Source organism: Cheilinus undulatus, linkage group 8 (genome assembly GCF_018320785.1).
Source record: "Cheilinus undulatus linkage group 8, ASM1832078v1, whole genome shotgun sequence".
In the NCBI taxonomy this organism is placed as follows: Eukaryota; Metazoa; Chordata; class Actinopteri; order Labriformes; family Labridae; genus Cheilinus; species Cheilinus undulatus.
This window is the reverse complement of record NC_054872.1, coordinates 37,430,478-37,450,244: the sequence shown is the minus strand read 5'-3', so window position 1 is coordinate 37,450,244 and position 19,767 is coordinate 37,430,478. Positions and strand designations below refer to the sequence as shown.

Below are 19,767 nucleotides of genomic sequence, written 5' to 3'. Positions count from 1 at the left end.
TTAAAAGTCATTGTTGCACTTTGGTGCCCTATATTGATGTAAGTATTTGTATTTGAAATTCTATCTGTGCATCCAAAATTAGATGCAAGGACACAGTAAATACACAAGGCAAGAGTGAACCTTTCTTATGAATCCCACAAAAAATCTTGCCATGAGCTCCATGTAAGATTGATAAAAACAACCATTCCCTCTTCAGAAACTGCCATTTGACCCTAGATGGCCCAAGCCCTAGTGGAAACATATCTGCTATTTTAGTTTCATTCAGCCATAGTCACTGAAACAATCCTGTAAACAAGTTTCACCTCACATCCCCCTGACCCACAGCTTGTTTGTGCTCCACGGCTGGCCGACCATGTTTACGTCTGCACTGTAATGACATCATGTTTAGTGCTCTGTTAGAGTCCTAGCAGTGAGTTAAAGGTCCTGCTATGAGTGGTCATTTCCTTTCTTAACCTCAGGCTAATGAAATAAATGGCATTCCATGACAGAGGAGATAGAGGAGGAGAAAAAAGTTCTTTTGATTCAATAAAATGGCAACAAAGAGCTTGGCAGAGCTGTCGATGCCTGAGGGGAAAGAGAAAATCTTCAGCATAGTGCACATTTTTCTCCAAGTGTGGCACTGAATGTGTGGAGCCAGCCGATAAAGCACTTGAAGGATGATGTAACGTTTGTCTGTTGTAAACCTGATTACTGAAGTCAGGTTTATATTTTTAAACATTCAAAAACTGGGTAAAACCATTGTTGAACCATAACTCTAATAATTTATCCCTGTATTTTCCCTTCATTTTAGCCCCAGTCCTTTATCAAGACAACGACCGTCGTCCCCTGCGACACCCAAGGGCAGAACTGCTTCACCCAGCCCTGCTGCCTCACCCAAGCCTCCAACCTCACGTGGAAGCCCATCAACCCCTAAAAGTAGGCCTAAAAGAGCCAGGACTCCAGCCAGGATAGACCATCGTACATCCTCCCCCATCCCGCTTGAGAGAGTGAAGGAGCCACGAAGACCTGCAACCCCAGAGGAGAGAAGGGGTGAGTACTAGAACAACAATGAAACAACAATGAAAATGAGGGCCCATACTGATTTGGAAATGTCAATTCTGCTGATAGTTGATACCGTTTCACTTCTTTTAGTGTAACACTCCCACTAAGCCAGCATTTTCTCTCATAATTGACCGTGAAAACAAATCTGAGCTCTTCTTACTGGTGATTTCTTCTGCCAAATATAAAGTCTCTTTAGTCTCTGTTAAACGGATACATCAATGCAGCCCTGACGAACAGAAAAACTGTTTTGGTGCCATCGTGGTGATATTAGATTGACTTGACAAGCCAAACAACAATCAGCCAAGACTGGCTGCTTACAGTTCTTCACATTGTCTCTGCTGCAGAAAATCTGTTTTTTAATCATTATTTATTTAAGGAAAACACAATGGAAGTATTATCAGACTTAGGCAAAAAACAAAACAAAATTAAAAAAACAAAATAAAATGAAAAAAGTACGTGCCTTTATGACTTTAGGAGCATGTGAGACAATTTTGATTATTTGTATGGGGATAACTAATGATCTGCATAATCATGATAAATCTTGGTTACATATAAAGCATTTTTAAGGCACTCCTGGTTATGCCAGAGTGCACCCCAGGGTGCCACAGCACCCTTGTTGAGAAAGGCTGTATTTCATAGTTGTATCTCATAGAACCAACTTCTCTTCTTACATGCTGCCATTCGGTTTGTTTACATTTGTGACAGCTGCACATGCAGAGTGCTCTGTCCTCTTATTGGCAAACATATCTGACACCACAGAACAAATTGTAGAGGGCAGCTCAAAACTCCAACATCCTAGACTCTCTGTCAGGAGGTTCTGATGTGTTTCAGATGTGTCCTTGATTGCTGTCCCCTATGAGATGATACATGAGATAAAATGACTGTCAAATTGAGCTATAATCATGCTGATAACATGTATGTTTTTGAAAACATTGCACTGCGCAGTATTCTGCATTATGTTGGGGGCTCCCATCTCTGCAGAATCTGCTGTCCTATTTGGCCTATCCTGTGATTCAGTAGTTCTTGGTCTCTTCCCTCGCATCTGAGTCATACTGTGTTATTGTTTTCTATTATAATGGTTCTTCACTGTCTGGCCTGGTCTCTTCCTGTGACCGGCCAAAAGAAGAATCTAATGGAAAGAGTGAACAAGCGTCTGGAAATCTGTGTCTTTTTCAAGAGCCAATAGGCAGAGATTACATCAGGCTTAATTAGCCATGCAAATGTATTTAGTGAGCCACACACAGCTCCACAGCCTGCGTCTTGTCACACACAGCACAGAGAGGCTGCTTTAATCAGACTTAAGTATGTAATTACTGACTTCTAAGGCTGAAGATAGAGCTGTTTACTGTTTTCAGCTGCTGCAGGCAGCCTGTTTCCCTGTGAATGTGGAGAGAAAAGGCTGATGTTCAACATTTTATTAAGAATGATGGATAAAAACCTCTTTAAACTCATTACTTGGATACACAGCACAGGCTCTGTGTGTTTTTGTCTCTACTCTAACAGCTGTTTCTACTGTCTCAGGCTCTCCACTGGTTCCTGCTATTGTCGTATCCTCTGCCGCCTCTTCCCCCCATGCGACAAGCATGACAGTTACAACCACTGCAGCCTCCTCCTCCTCACCTGAGCTGGTGCACTCAGCTCCTTCTGTCCCTGCACAGTCACCTGCACCCTCTCCATCAGCCAAGCCCATGGCGGGCACTAATGACCCGGAGGAGGCGGCTCGCATCCTGGCGGAGAAACGCAGGCAGGCCAGGGAGCAGAGAGAGAGGGAGGAGCAGGAGCGGCGCGAACAGGAGGAGAAGGAGAGGTCAGTGAATTATAAATATGCCTCAAAATACACAAGAGAGGGTCAGCACAGATTCCAAACACGTGTGTGTCTGTGCTGAAGGAAAGTAATTGCCCATCTGTTTTTCCAGTCTGGGGAAATATAAGTGACGGACAGTAAAAGACCAAGTCTGTTAGAATAGTACAGAAGGTCATGTAAGGGAGGCTAAAGAGACTGTCAATGCAGTGAATGTTAAAATGTTAGTCTTTGACTTAAAAGGCATGTGAATACTGCTAAAGTTTGCATGTATTCCCTAAAAGCCTGTGTATTTATGAAATTTCATTCTGGAATCACTGGTATAGAAAATGAAAAAAAAAGCCATGCTAAACCTTACAGGAGAGCTCCATGCATTTTCACAGCACATGTGTGTCTGAGTGAGTCCTCATTCAACACAGGCCATGGGAGCATGGGAGTTTTAAGAATTTGATAGCCTGTTGACTGATTCTTAGCACAACACGTCCCTATTTAGAGTTTAGAAATGGATGTGATCTCCTTTTGGCATTCATACCTCTGATTGTTTCCATAGCCTTATATAGTTTCTTGTTGCTGCATCAGTGTCAGCCAAGAGGAGAAAGTGTAAACTCAAGCAGAAATGTGATGGATTTTTAATGCTGTGCTAGGTTTAATTGGTTTGATACAGAATCCATATGCATCTACTGCTTCTGTGAATGATTTTCACAACATTTCTCCAAACATTTTTTTGTATTTTCATGGCAAAACCAACGTTGTTATCCCAACATAAGATAAGTAGGAGAAATGTACTCCATCTTGGGAAAGCTGAGTAAGATATAATATGTGGAAAATGCTTATACCCTTTTTCGTGCCCCAACTCTTCAGGATCCTGAGAGAGGAGCGGATAGCGAGAGAAGCAGAGGAGAGGCGGCTCCGGGAGGAGGAGGCTCGAGCCATGGCCGAGGAGCAGCGGAAGAGGGACGAAGCCCAACGCCTGCAGGAGGAGAAGGAGGCACAGGAGAGAGCTAAAGCTGAGCAGGAGGAGAACCTACGCCTGCAAAAACAGGTATACTGATTCTCAGTGCAGAGAAGGCAATGGAGGGGGAAGGTGTTAAAGCTGCACCATTGACAGGCCTTGTTAGTCAGATAAGAGCTAGAATAACTCACGAGGCTCAGAGTGAAAATTATCACTACCCTCTCAGTAAAGGTTGAAACATACATTTAAGCATGCACACTGTGGCCTCACAGTATCCCCAGGCTTTTTCCCCACATAACACCAACTTATAGACTCTCCTATCTTTAGCAAACACTTTGTTTTGTGGTGTTTTTCACTTGTTTACTGTTTCAGCTCAGCTGCTATCCTCACAGTGACCTTTTTTGATAACTGGCTTGTTAAAAAACAGGATTTTCAGGGCCAGTGGGATGTTGTCGTCCCTACAGGCAAATGATAATCCAACCTGGTGAGTGGGGACACTGAATAAAAACACCTGTTTACTGCAAAGATTTTAAAAATAGACATTAAGCAGTTTGGACGTTCTTTTGTTGACACAGTTTGCAAGGGATAATGATGCCTGATTACCACAAATATTAATTTCACTGACTAAAACTATGACTCAAACTGTTAGTCAACTACCAAGACTAATTAAAAATATTTATTTGGTTGACAAAAATTAGGATAACTTTCATTAAGTAGACTAAAATGTTAGTTGTGGACTTTTGGACATTCAAAATCTGTGATATTTCTCCACTGTTAAACCAATTGAAGTATTAATACCACATTCACTTGAGTGTTTTATATTTATAATGATTTTACAATTTGGCTGATTGAATTTCTTCATAGAAAATGAACGTTTCTAAAAGGAAAGGCTTTAACATAAGGACTTTTTATTGACTACAACTGGACAAGTTTTTGCTGACTAAAGGACTAAGCCTGTGGTCAACCAAAGAAAAACTTGGTCAAATGAAATTATACCCACACATACACTATCTGACGGTCGTTCTAGTAAAAAATTAATTAATTAAAAGACAGAGAGAAAATCTTTCCTTTATCTAGTAGTATGGATGGATATCGGAAAAGTGAAAAGTCAGCTAGTTGGGACTTAATGACCAGGAAACATTCTCTTTTCTCTCTTCTGTCTATAACAGACAGTAACAACATTTAAATGAGACAATAAAGGGACTTAATACTTGTATTTGCTGACCACTGAACTGAACAGGCCTTGGGAGTTGATGCTTTAACTGAGGGCAGAGCAGGGACACTCAGCAGCGCTGCTTCAGTACACACATTCAGCATCTTTGTGTCAAGTTTAACAAATGTTGTCTCCAAATTATTTACAGTGTAACCGCTGTAAAACAAACAGAATATAACATGTTCTGCATCCCTTTATGTGCCTCTCTACCTGTGTTGCCCACCACAGCATTGCTTCTCTCTGTCTCCTGTTGCTCATCTCTCAATCAGTCAGCTGCGTATTCCTGCTGTTTTGTTCTCACACACATCCACACACACGCGTGACCAGCCAATCAGCAGGATCTTGGTTGGATGAAAGCTTACCAACCCACCCACTAATCAACTGACTGCAAGGTGCCAGCTCCAAACTAGACTAAAACTGACTAAAAATGGCTTAAATGTGTCCAAAATTTTAAATCTGAAGACTATGACTAAATTTAAAGTCGCAATAATAATAACCAAAATAAACACTGATTACTTCAAACAGTTTAAAAAGGGATGTATGGTCATTCATAAGACAGGTAAATAAATGAGCAAATAAGGCATTAGGATAATAAATATGTAGTAAATAAACCCTTACTCTTGCAGAAATAAGTATAGGATACAATCCTACTAAACAGAAGTAAATGATAGCCTCAAATATAGTAAATCTTGATTGAAATACTATTAAATAGAAATATTATCTGCTATTCTGATAATCCGCACTATCAGCAGCCCTGGCGCTGTCCCATCTCTGAACATCCAGCTCTTGCTCTTTGCCGCCCCCCTGTGGTCTTTCACAGAATTGGCATGTGTGGTTAAAAATATGTTTCATCACAATTATGCAAAGTCATAATTAAGCAAGTATTGTAATTCCCCCCTAAAGGGCCCCCACAAGGCTGTCAACTTTGAAAATAGATCTTTTTGGCTGACATCTACAGAAAATATTCCTTTTGTGGCTGTAAACAATAATTGCAGCGTGCAACCACACCCTTGTTACGCAAAGGCATGTTATTTTGGCTGAGAGTTTTTTCCCTCACTCTGCTGGCATTAAACTTTTGGTTGGATTCTCGCCTGTTTTTGTTTTTTTTAGAAGGAAGAGGCTGAAGCTAAAGCTCGAGAGGAGGCTGAGAAGCAGCGTCTGGAGAGGGAGAAACACTTCCAGAAGGAGGAGCAGGAGAGGCTGGAGAGGAAGAAGGTAGGGTGTCACACATGTCCTCCCATCACTGTTGCTTCAGCCAGGTTTTAAAGTCACTTATTATAGACTGGAAATTCACATTCTTTTGGTTTTGTAGGTTTTCTGAATACCCTTGCTTAGGTTTTTGGGAAATAAAACATATTAAAATGTCTAAACTGATTGATTGAAGGTAGAAGTCCCAGCTCTGCATTATGCATACATCAGAGTAACATAAAATTAATTCTGCAGTCATTACATGATAAGCTCACCTCCCAGAATAGAGGTATCATATTCTGGGGTGCATAAATCTGTGGTCTGCCTCCTGACATGACAAAAGCAGGCTTGAAAGTTGAGTCCCTGAAACCAAGATGAATGATGTTTTTGGCTTATCCAGGATTGGCCGCCTGCATGCCATGATTTAATAGGGTTTTAGCCTGTGTGTGAGTACGGAGCTATATATAAACAGTAATAATGGAGGCCTTGCTGTGCCAATCATCTGTGTGTGGATTTGTGCAGATCTGCGAGTGCGGATGTGTGCTCTGTGACCATCTACTCCAGTAAACCACTCGCATCTGCCTCTGTTTGCCAGCTAAGCCTTCCTTTCCCTCCTCATCTTCGCTCCATGTGTGAGAGGCTCTTATCTAGAGGTGCCAGGCCTGCTTGAGACTGACCTAGCCTGGCTCTGTGCTGGATTTAGCCCCCTTGAACAGCATGTCCTCTGCGTCGAAGACTTCCCGCTTAGTCACACTTTATAAAACATCGACACAGATAGACAGACTTTTACCAAACCAGATTTATCTGTTCTTAAAGTGGTCTTTGTGGTCAGGAAGATCAGCAATGTTAAATCTATCCTGATTGTAAACAAAGCAGCTAGACAAACAAAAATGTTCTAGCCTAAGGAGGAAGCAAAATTAGTTTCCACACGTGTTTGTTAGCTATCCATAAAATATGCTGCATCTTAAAACCGTTCTACTTTTATGAGTGGCAGCTGCAGTCTTGGTCTCACTGTGTTGGGCTAGCCTAGCCGTGTCCTCAGATGAAAGTTGACATCTTCAAATCTCTTCCTTCTGTGTAAGGATAGACGCATTTTAGTGTTCATTGTTCAGCCGTCCTACGCTCGAGTTCCAGCTGAAAACACAAGTACTGCTTGACCATTATTGATTCAGGCCCACACCTAGAGACTCAAGGACCTCAGTCTGACTCTGTTCATTTACTTCAAGCATAACTACTATAGGTAGCAGATTTTTTCAGCAGAAGTTATGGAGAGTGAAATTTGAATCTTCAGTCTGTCAACTTGTGTGGGCTCAGTCTCGTCCATTATACCCAACAACAGTAGAACCTTATTTTTACAAAGTTATGTAATACAGTTTGTAATGGAAGCTGTATTAATAACTCCAACATTTGATTTGTTAAGAGAACTGAGCCAATTAATGCTGAACCTATAAACACATCCTGTACTGGTCACTTCCTCAAAACAGACTAAAATAAGCCCTGGGATGGTATTTTGTTCTTCTTGGCATTTCCTTAGTCTAATACTTTTTTCTTTTTTATTTCAAGCGTCTGGAGGAGATCATGAAGAGGACACGCAAGACAGATGCAGGCGACAAGGTACATTTGCTCTTCAGTTCTAACTAAGCAGAAACTGAACAGACCAACAAAAATGACTGAAATCATCTGCTGTCTTCACAGAAGGAGACAAAGTCCTCCCCACCAACGAATGGCACTGAGAAAGAGGCAGAAAGCAGTAAAGGTAAGGAAAACAGCTGCTTTCAACAGATGGGGTAAAATGTTGAGATTTTCCCAGGTTTATTTCAAGTTGGATTAAATTCAAACTAACTGTGTAGTCTTACGAACACACAAATAACAGACAAGAACTAGCACAACTGACTTAACATGGCTAAACAGGGGACAGCGTCCCCATGGAAATATTGTCAAATTAACATCAGCAGAGCTATCACCACATGCCTTCGGCCCTCCCTGCAGGTTATCATCTGCATGCCTGCTCCAAATGTATGTATAGCTCTGGTTTATATGCCAGTTACAGCAAACATATAACTTTAATAAGTTGAAATCACTGTCAAACAAAACTATGCTATATAATGCTATCTGCCCTCTTTGCTTGTTTACATTAGTGTAGTAGAGCTTGGAGAGAGAGCCAAACAACAGGCTACAGCTGGTCAAGGGTCACAGCTTGTACAATACTGTGCAAAACTTGTAGTCATGCCAAAAAAAAGGCATAGATTTGGCAATTGAGCTGCCTGAGGTTGGAGGATTGACACAACCAAGTCATGCTCTGGATGTTCTTGCATATTTCTAGGGGCATGGGAATATAATCTGTTGAAAAAATAACAGAGTCCACACCTTTGGGGCACTGTAAGTGGTGGAGGTGGCAAGGAAGCATGGCCTTGGGTACAGTCTGTGTGGGTAGTGGGGTTGTCATAAGCCCCTGGTTGTGCTGCCGGTGTCCCAATGACCCGAAAACTGCTGGTGGTCCTGGGTGTGTATACAGGGGTGAAAAGGCTAAGCTTGACCTTAACTGCTGGGCATCACACATGTGTGTCAGCATCTGCTTGGACTGTATGTGTAATGCTCTTCATTGAGCTCCCATTTTTTCCAGAAGGTTTTTCCAGGTTCCCAGAATGATATTTGGGGTTGAATTTAATGGGAAGATAACTGATAATTGGTATTTCAGTGCTGATACTGATTATTGATAGTTCATGAGAAAAACTACTATCTCTGAAAACTATACACTCACTTAAAGAAAAGTAGCAATATGATCGAGTAATAATACTCTTATGCAAGTACGAGCCTCGCATTCAAAATCTCAGTTATGTAATTGTGACAAACCTAATGAAACAAAAGTAAAATTACATTTTAGAATATGTTATACTAATGGATTAACCACTGATGCATGAATGTGCTCATCCCTTAAAAGTAGCAGATGTTAAAGCTGAGCACATGAGGATTTATTAAATTTTTCTGACTGTGGTTAGAAACCTAGCATTAGTCTCAGCCAGGGGAGAAACTATGTCAGACCGGCCAGCTCTATGTGCCAGCTCTTAAATGTGAATGATATGTACCGGTACTCAAATGAGAGCCGTTATCTCATTTTTCCTCTCACAACACACACACACAACTCTCAAACAGACTGAATGCTGTGTCAGGAGCGGGCTGTGTGACCTCTTAGATGTGATGACTCAAACACTCTTTGTGTTTGAGTCATCAGTGCTCTGCACTGTGCAGATCAATACAGCAGTCCAAGCAAAACTACTGGACACATGTTGTTCATAGAGAAGACATAGCTTACTTGTTTGGCTTGCTTATTTGTTAAAACCTACAATAGCACCAAATGAAGAGCCACTGGGAGCCGCATCTTTGTGCTTATAGTCCAAAATGGAAAAGAGCCAAAATGCCTGGCACTAGCTACAGGGGGGCAGGCCAATTATGGCTGCAAACGAAGGCTATGAATCAGTGATCACCAGCTATGAAAGCCTTGCTGGCTTAAAGCTAGATATAAACTACTTTAAAACATGCTCCATTTTATGTAAAGATAAAAGGTAGCACTCATTTTGGTAAATTTATTTTATCAGCAATCTATAAATTAAATGCTGATAAAGATATCGGCCTCACTGATCAGCCAGGCCGATCAACGCTCAACCCCTAAATCTAATAAGTATCCTACATCAGTTAACATTTTGACCTAAACTAAGAACCAAGGGTGGGTATCATATGATACCTCATGATACAGCACAATATGATACGCCATAGGTCGCCCACAATATCAGTCCTAATATATTGCAGTGATTCTTCAGTATTATCATATTGTAGGACTAACATTCAGTGGTTCATCATATTTGATTAAGTGAGAAATACAAAATGCTCCTTAAAAGATAACATGGAGGATTAATTTGGTGACAGTTTCACCTCTTCTCAGGCTTCATCCTTGGACTTCTTTTCACTGCTTCTGTCTGGTATTTTACCGCTTTCATCCTCTTTTATCCTGCCAACAATTTCTCCTTCCAATAAAGTTTTATTCATGTTCCCTCATTCATGTCATAAGGGCCAAAGTGAGAATTCATAAAGTGGTGACCTAGTGAGTCCAGTTGGAGAGGTTCAGAGCACAACATTTTTGTTCATCGAGATATTAGTATTTGGCGCCAATGATCATGCAATGATATCACATGCACCAGGATGAAAATATAAAGTGGTATTGATATTCTGTCCTACCCCAACTTAAACTTTCCTCACTCCAGGCAGTGTCTGACTTGTGTTTTTTGCACAACAAAAGACTCTTTATTATCCAACCTTGGGCTTAAATGAGATAACACATAACTCCACCGTCTCCTCTTTTTATTTCTTCAATATGTGAGATTAAACAGTCACAGGTATTTGTTGCACTTTAGTTCCTATTTCCCCCTGAGTCAGCTTGGCTTCAAATCATTCTGTATTGAAGGGATTATTAGGTTATGTATCTGTGTCTCACATCCTGCACAGCTGCTCTTTGACTAGCTCTCCTCTGCACAATAGGACCCATGTGTGCTTGCTCTTTGTCCAAGCTGTGAGACTGAGGGACTTTAAGAGGAACAGCCTGCAGCAGTTATCAAATACAAACTGTTGACATAAGCTTTTCTACAAGGACATGTGTGGTCTCACAGCTTCTAATTATGCAGACATGCTTCTTACAAAACTAAATTAGAATTGTACACCCTCTTTGTGTAAGCTTTGATGTCAAGTACAGTAGACAAGTAAGATAGAGAGGATCAATGTGGTAAGAAAGATTTTCTGTTTGAGGCAGAGTTCCCCATTCACATGAAGACAAAAGCCAGTCACTGATGTGGTCGGAGATCTGGCAGGGGTGCCTCCATTGTAGTCGGGTGTGTGGAGATCTGTTTCAGCCACAGCCATGTCCTCAGCAGAGTGGGGTATGGGGAGGGGAGTCCTAAACTACACAGAAAGAAGCTCCCCTCTCTTGCCAATTGTAGTTAGCCTGACATAATTAAAAAATAATTATACTTTAGTTTGTCTTATGATGGATAGCCTATCAAATCAAAGGTTGATCACATAAGATGATGACATGTGGTTTACTCTGGCTTAATGGTTTATTAACATTTTTTCTTCTAGTATCTGCTGAAAATCAGCCAAAATCAGAGGTCAACCAGCCCAATCACAGGACAGAAAACGGACAAACAAATGTCAAAGAAAGGTAAGGCTCGTCTCATTCTTATGGATATAAAACTGTCTTTGTTCTCATGTTGAGGCTGCACTGGCATGCCAGAAAAGAAGTCTGGTGTTGACTTAAAATAAACAGAAAACAGTAAACTGTATTTGGAGAAAGATTTTGTTTCTTGAAATATTTACTTTCTGTTTCTTGTGGACCCTTCATGGGGTAGATTGAACAGAAAAAAGCTCTTCTGTAACTGGACAACGCAGAGATGACTCATATGTATGAGTCACTCTCACCAAACATAACTATAACCATACTCTTCTTTGTGTTTCCCCTCTCCAGCAGCCCCTCAGTACCAGTGGTCAATGGGGTCCAGCCTATCAGACATGAAAATGGTCTGTCCACTAAAGGAGACTCTGCCCACTTTGGAGATATCCTTCACATCGCGAATCATGGAAACACGACGAATGGAGCGCGGGATAACTCTGAGCATGGCATGGACTCTGAGCCCATACTGTCGTTTGACAGTGAGGATTCATTCATGAAAAAGGCCGGTCCCATCAAGCCTCAGCATGTGGCAGGTACTCGGTTACGAACTGCTTTTCAACACGGGATATATGTATAAAGGATTCAGACTTAAATTAAGCTAAAATCAAATATATGATGAACAGACTGCTTTGTTTGTACAGTGCCTATGAATGATTGTACAGTGCCTAAGTATTAATTATTTAAATCAGTTATGGTCAACATAATTTGGCTTTTTTGACAGAAACAAGATGACAAAAAAACCTTTAATGTCAAAGTGACAGAATTTTACAAAGTAATGTCAATTAAACAAAACTATGTACTGTAAAAAAAAGTGCAAAAATATTCACCCCCTTTTGAGTGACTGACTTAATTCAACAAAAGACCAGCCAACTGGTGCTTGTAGTCTCACAATTAGTGAAATGGGGATCACCTGAGTGCAATGAATGTGTCTTAAGTGATTGTGGTATAAAAGACACCTATGTCTCGAAGGTCCAGTCACTGGTTAATCAGTATCCCTGGCTACACCTTGAAGACAAAAGAACATTCCAAGCAACTCAGAGAAGTTTATTGAGAAGTACAAGTCAGGGGATCCTTATAAACTGAGTGACCATGCAAGAAGGAGACTAGTGAGAGAGGCCATGAAGACATCTATGACTACTCTGAAAGAGCTACAAGCTTCAGCAGCTGAGATTGAGAGACTCTGCATACAACAACTGTTGCCCAGGTTCTCCCCCAGTCAAAGCTTTATTAGAGCATGGCAAAGAGAAAGCCAGTGTTGAAGCAAACACAAATTAAATCTTGAAAAGAGTTTGCCAAAAGGCCTGTGAGAGTCAAGTCGAAGTAAGTTCTTTGGTCTGAAGAGACCAAAATGATGCTTTCTGGCCATCAGACAAGATGCTATGTTTGGGAGACATCAAACACTGCACATCGCCACAAACACACCATCCCTGTTGTGAAGCACAGTGGTGGCAGCATCAGGCTGTGGGATGCTTCTAAGCAGTCAGCCCTGGAAGAGGGTAAAATGAATGCAGCAAAGTCCATATTTTTATTTAAGTCTTCTTACATTGTAGAAATATGTTTTCACTTTGACATGAAAGTTCTTTGGTAATTTTTTTTGTCAAAAATCCTAAATTATATTGATCATGATTAATTATTAAAATCAATAAAAGAACATTCAAGGAGGGTGAATCCTTTTTAAAGGCACTGTACAATCAAAGTAGCCTGACAGATAATTAACATAGCCTAGGTTGAAGGTGGGAGAAACAGACAGTGTTTTCCCAACCTTAGGTCCTATGAATAAACATTACATTAAAAACTAGAAAAGCACTCAGAGAGTGCAGACCTCCGCCATTAGCCCTATCTCCCAATAGTACAGAATCCTTAAAAAAAATTCCTGGATCCAGACGATGATCCAGATCTCTCCCAAAATCTATTCAGTTCTTCCTCATGCCATTTCTGACATTTCCTGAAAATTTCATCACAATCCATCCATAACATTTGAGTTTTGTTGCTAACAAACAAACAAACTAACAAACCCTGCTGCTCACATAACCTCCTTGGGAGAGGTAATAATTACAAAATGTATGATCTCCATTAGCAATAGAGTATAAAAACCATCCAGCGTCACATGTTCTCACTTAGACAATAGACCAAATGTGTGATTGTTAAACTGCCTTCCTTGAATTTATGGGAGTAGTTCACCATTTTCCTGACAGCTGTTTGTTGTGTAAAAGATCTGGTTAAGCCAAGGACACCAGTGTGCCATTTTGGGTTTGTTTACTCAACTTTCCGTCATAAAAAGGAGCAGCAAACAGAGCCCTGGTTTTCTTAAAAGAGGTTTGTGTACTTATTGGCAATGAGCTAGTTCTACTCTGGGCCAAGCTCTCACTACTAAAGAAAGACCTCAGTGCAAGGAACTACAGCTAGAGCTGCTGGCACACTGACCATGAACCTGAACTTACACCTCAACCTAACATGTGAATCATCACACCCTGAGAAGAAGATGGTGTAGAGGGTGTGGAGACTCCACTTACACCCACAAAGGGCCAGAGACAGGATGGGGAAGAAATCCTGTAGTGAAAGGGGTGAAGAGGAGCGGGGTATCTTTATACTGATGACAGCTTTTATTCAGCAGCCCCTCTGACAGGGGGGCTGTGAGGAATTCCCAGAATGTCTGAGGTGACGAGGAGACCCTATCCGCAAGTGCTTCACGGCCAGGGGCTAGAAACAGGACCCCGCAGCAATTAAGTAGCATATCACCCCTCACTCATGCAACACCCAGAGACAGTGTCAGCAGCACCTCACTCTCTCCTTCCCTTCCTGCAAAAACTTAACCTGCACTCGATAGCCCGAAGACAAACCAACGCTCATAAATATTCCGAAAGCAAACGGAGGATGTAGCTTTTTTTAATTAAAACTCTGCTTTCTCCTTTCTGCCTCCCATTCCTTTAATGCAGGCGTATAAAAAGCGAACATTTTCTCTTCTCATTTTCACTCTTGTAAATCTGGACACATGAGACGCCTTTTACCAGGCAGGACATTTACGAAGAGAGCAAACGATTGAAAGACGAGACTAATTGAATTTTATAATGTAACTCCATAGGACTTCATTTAATTTCAAGGCATCTTTCCAGGGTTTATTTGAATGTATTTTTTTAGAGTGTGGACATGTGGCGATGTCAGTCAAATTATTTAGCGTAGCATCGATTAGGAACTAGTTGTACTATATTGGCTGCATTTGACTATAACAAGTTTTATTTGAGTTCCTGGTCACAGGACTGTAAATCTTTTCTGCTGCACTGTCTTCAAGTTTTGCCACAAGGTCAGGGGTTAACAGACAACGAAATACTTCGATCTAAAAGTGTGACCTCTTTCAGTCTGTAAGCATGTGTTGATGAATCCTCAGTGGTTGCTGATCTTTAACCCAGTGCTCTCCCTTCTTCACAGAGGTCCTGTGACATGCTCCAGTGTTGAAGTGCTCGTCGCCTTTAGGCCATTGACCTCTCCCAGCCCTGCCGATGCTTGCATGGGGATTTCTGTGACCTGTGCCAATCAACAACCTTTTTTTTTTTCTCCACGCCCCTTGAAGTAAACATACTTCTCTGTGAGGATGAAATGGGCTGCAGAAAGTTAATACAAAGCATCGGGTTGTACGCAAGAAGACAAAACAGGATGAAAGGTGCATCATTGTTTACTTCAGTAAAGATCTTTGTGGCAGAGACCCCATGCACCTCAATAATCAGCGCTATCATCCTTTGTACATGGCAGTACGGCTGTGTAATTTTTATTACAGGAAGCTGAAGTGTTTGTTTTACTTTGTTCTTTAGTTATTTAACTGAAAGAGGATTATAAAAAGACTGGGTACATTTTTGTGAATAATGTAAATTAACTTTGTGATGGACAGTGGAGGGTGAGGATTTAAGTAAGAAAGGGACTCACTTAAAGCTACTCTCCTGTGAGTAGAAAGCCAGGTATTGAGCATCCTGGTGTGTATAAAGCCACCTGTAACAGTTTTTGTAAAGTTCAACTGAGAAATCTGGAAAAGGATTTGAAATATAAGTTCACATGCAGCAGCTTTGTAACAAGTGTAAACATTCTGTCTGTTCGAACCTCTTAGATTGATTGTACGCAGAACTGGATGTAAAAACAAGAATTCAACCTCGACGATTAAGAAAGCAGATGTTAAATTCCTATCGGCAGGAATTTACTCCATTATTCACTTTTATTTCACATGTATAAGCATGACTCAGTTTTCTCTCATAAATCCATGGACTCATATGTGTTTGAAATACTGGTGCGTGTACATGCTATAATTATTTTGATGTGCGTTACCAGGTCAGTGGAAGTATCTTCAGTCTTATTAAAGACAAGCTGTCCAGTCAGTGGCCTCTGCTTCTGTTTTTTCCTGATGAATAGTGGATTTCAAGAAACTGGGGGGATTTTGTGGAAGAAGAAACGCATGCAGATGTTCCTAAGTAAAACATTCTTGGATTCTTTTATCGATCACAGGCATTCAACATTGAAAATATGTTATAAATCTCACAGTTTGGGAAAGTTTTGTGTTTGATTTTTCCTTGTTTACTCCTAAAGTTTAACAATATTTTGACTTTCGGGGGGAAAAACCGACCACCAGTCAGAGTTGCGATAGATACAGTGCACGCGAAGCGGCAGGAAAACAGATTTAGAGATGGTACTAGAGGACCTTCAAGTTGATATACAAGGCATGTGAGTTGGCTCAGCTGTCCATTTCAGTTTGGGTCTCCTTTTACAAAATCCCCACAGGGGGTACATGCCCCTCCTCAGGCTGCCCCCTCCCTTTCACTATATTCTGGTGAGACCTGGCACACTCTGTTTCCAACCTTCTAGGCAGCTGTAGCACTCTAAAAACTCAATTTATGTCCCCTTATATCAAACACTAAGACATAAGTCCTGAACGATGATCAGTCAGGCATGTGATGGAGATTCCTTATGTGAAATGTAGTGCGGTGCAGGCGTATGAGCGAGTAGAGTTTAAGTTGAACCCGTAATGCAGGGACTACCTCCCAGTGGGCTTCATATTATTTCATCACCTTGCAATGGAAAGCTCTTAGCAATGCATGCACTCTTTCAACCGTCTCTGAAAGGAAAATTTCGACCAATTTGTGGTTCAAAGATGGAAAAGATTGGCCACAAAGGAGATCCAACATGCATGTGACCAATATTTAAAGTGGGAACTTTGATTTTTAAATCTTTTAGCACTATGAATCATAGTGGTCACTGGAAACTGTGTCATTCTTAAAATGCTCTCATTACTACCAGAATGTTTGCAAACTTTCATGAAGCTCCTTTTCCTTTTCGATGCTTTTACTACAGGTTTCCCCTCATTTAGCTCAGTCAGATCCTGCCACAGCCTGTTGGCTTCCCGAGCTTCCTTGAGAAAGATGTAAACTCCTGCCGACACCTAAGTGTGTGTTGCGACAACATGATCCTGCTGGTTTCTCAAGCTGCTACCGCAGTTGTCCACATGGCTCTCTTGTTCAAGCTGTATTCATCCCCCCCAGCAGAGGGTGCACCGCTGCAGCGAGGAGGTGACAGACGGCAGATTACATTTCTCTGGATTCATGCCTACTCTGTAGTTTGATACCACGGTGTGTCAACATGGTAATCACTTTTACCCTTATCAGAGTGTCTACATAGCCAAAATTCACGATCTGATTTCAAATTCATACATAGACTCAGAGTTTTTTGATTGGGTTGATCTGCAGATCATTCTCTGGTAATGTGTGGTGCTTCTCAGAGAGGGACTGGAGGATTAGTGGGCACTATTTTTAGGGAGGTGTCAGTGAGGCAGGGCACAGTTACATGATGAGTAATGCCAAGTCTCTGAATAAATTTAAACAGAAATAGGATTAAAAAAGATAGAATTTGTAGATGGAAAAGATGAGCCAAGTACCAGCAACAGTCTAAGTAAACTGTTCCAGTGCTGGACGTCCAGCTTGCTGGCATTGCCCCTCATGTTCATGCCACTGTGATTGACGGTGTATTATCTGCTCAGCCTGTGAGTGTGCTGATGGGTGCATTGGAAGTGTCACTATCCATAGCTGGATTCTTATCATCCACCTCTCTGGGGACTAAACGAAAGATCCAATCGCATTTTGACGCGTGCCGTGTGATGGCTTTACAAGCTTGTTGTCAGACCTTTGTGTTTGTGCTGCTGTGCCCAGAGACTGCAGTCTGCATACTCTGGGACATGAGTTCATCTTTGTCTCAGACATAAATCTCTACACTTGAAGACTGGGAGGAATCTTGCAAATATTTCAGAATGGCAAGTGTGCCCGCTCAGCCTCCATTTTTAACAAGATAGGCAGGGTCAGCTCGAGGTCACACCACTCCAGATAAGACCACCAGTACTTCAGTTATTCATACATCACAACCATCAAAGCCCAACAGCCCCGGCCTTTTCCAGTGTTTATACTCACGCCCCCCTCTCCCTCTCTCACGTTGAACCGTCTTTATCTGCTCAGCAACAGGCTCTCCTCACACAGCTGCTCTCAGATGGCAGACCATTAATGAAAGGCCACAGCACGACACAGTAAGCCCGCTTCTTGATCCCCGTAACCGCTCCGGGCAGGGCAGCCTTTCAGCAATGTCAGAGAGGGCAAGATTTAAGAGCGATACCCCCCTCAGTAGACCCCCTGCTGGGACTGGATGCCACTGAGCTACCCCCCTTAGAGGTTGTACAGAGAGCCCAAGGCCTTGCATCCGGGGTGGTCACCATAGGGCCACAGACTAAACAGACAGCTGTTGGAGCGTTGTCACAACCCCATCAGATATGGACTCTTTTTGATAAGGTTCCTCCTGAGTGTCTGATGTTCAACCAAACCTCAAGAATTTAAAAGTCTGACCTTAGTACTCTCTGCGTTCACGTCATTATTCATGTTTTCTTTTGGTACATGTGAATAAAGGCACGTTAAAATAAAGTGGGAACAGATTTACTGGACAAGTCAACATTCACTTTATGAGAGCATCTGCTTGGCTGTTGATCAGTATTGAGATTCCTTTATTTACAGCTTTGGCAAAATTTCAACCCAAGTAACTGTTGTTAACAAAAAGTTGGACCTGCATCACAACAAATACTGTGAGATCATGTAAATAAGTTGCTAATGTAATAATCTCTGCAAATTAGATACCTTGTTATCTTGAAAAAAGTCTTGAGTTATGCTAAGGATATAAAACATCCATAAAAAGGAGTGACTGGGAGTCTAGTCGTGCTCCAAGTACAGACCACAGACTGTGTAAACATGGATGTAGTCTTGCTGATGCCATCCTTGGGTTCTTTTAGGAGGTGTTGTGCCCAAAGATAGTGGTCCTCAAGTTAAACTCAAGCCCAGTTTGTTTAAATCTGTGATATTTATGCCCTTGTGACATTTCGCCTTCACTATGAATCTTCCTTCTCATTTGCTCCTCTGTACCTGCTCTAAAAGTAGTAACAGAGGTGAAAATAGGATCAGTGACAAATACACAGTGAAAACAACAGTCTCAAACCAACTTCTGCTCAAGCCACGGTCCTTATAATGCATTAGTTTAAGCCTTAATATTAGGAATGCACGGGGTTAGCCAGCTAAGCAGCTAAATTCAGATATTGAATAAGCCAGTGCAAGATATGTGCATCTGTAAAACTTATATCTGCCATTTTTATGGGTACAGGCCTCAAATTCTGGTCAAATGCTCTTTTAAAACTGTAATGAAGCTTCCCACCACTAGTAGCCACTGTAGCTTCAGTTACTGCCATAACCTTCCCCTGGCACTTAGCCATACGTTAACAAGAGAGGCGTAGCGTTTAGCGAGTCATAAGAACAGTGTGCTGTGGCAGTGTTTTGTACTGTGTTTGCAGTGTTTGACGTACTATCCATTATTTTTGATAAGAGAGAAAAGTACCAAAGAAAAACAGACATACAAGTCACATTTTCAATCCAAAGCTCCTTATCAATCCAAGCCCTATCAATGCCATTATCAATACTTGTCTGTTGCGTGATGGAAAGACAAATGACGGTCTGATTTTAACAAAAGCGGTATGAGTATGAGTTCGAAAGGTCATAGATTCATATCATTTTATTTTATATTGTAGAAAAAACTAACACTATTTCATCCTCACAACTAAATTTTTTCATCTTTCTTCTCAAAAACTGAATTTACGTTTTCTCAAGGTTGCACATCATGTTTTATACATACAGTGCAACAACTGCATAATCCTACTGTCCTTTGAATGCATCATATTATAGCCCTTTGTCAGCTTGTTAAGTGAGCTAATTAACATCTGTTCTGCCGTTTTCAAAGCGGGTTTCAACATTGAGTTAATGTTTGTGACTTCAGGAGCTGCTACAAAGTTTGGGAGC

General features: G+C 41.3%; 1 protein-coding gene across 5 annotated transcripts in view; it reads left to right on the top strand.

Annotated features, from left to right (window-relative positions):
- Positions 1-15,774, top strand: part of map7d1a (MAP7 domain containing 1a) — a 55,049-nt gene extending 39,275 nt beyond the window's left edge. For 4 of the 5 annotated variants that reach the window (XM_041794148.1, XM_041794145.1, XM_041794146.1 and 1 more), the window contains 9 exons: positions 791-1,029; positions 2,563-2,848; positions 3,704-3,884; positions 6,118-6,222; positions 7,759-7,809; positions 7,891-7,951; positions 11,323-11,404; positions 11,708-11,946; positions 14,840-15,774. In XM_041794148.1, the coding sequence (XP_041650082.1) occupies positions 791-1,029; positions 2,563-2,848; positions 3,704-3,884; positions 6,118-6,222; positions 7,759-7,809; positions 7,891-7,951; positions 11,323-11,404; positions 11,708-11,946; positions 14,840-14,850 (1,255 nt within the window). In that variant the 3' untranslated portion in view covers positions 14,851-15,774. The remainder of the gene's footprint in view (positions 1-790; positions 1,030-2,562; positions 2,849-3,703; positions 3,885-6,117; positions 6,223-7,758; positions 7,810-7,890; positions 7,952-11,322; positions 11,405-11,707; positions 11,947-14,839) is intronic. The other variant, XM_041794144.1, reaches the window with a different exon arrangement.
- Positions 15,775-19,767: the final 3,993 nt, after the last annotated feature.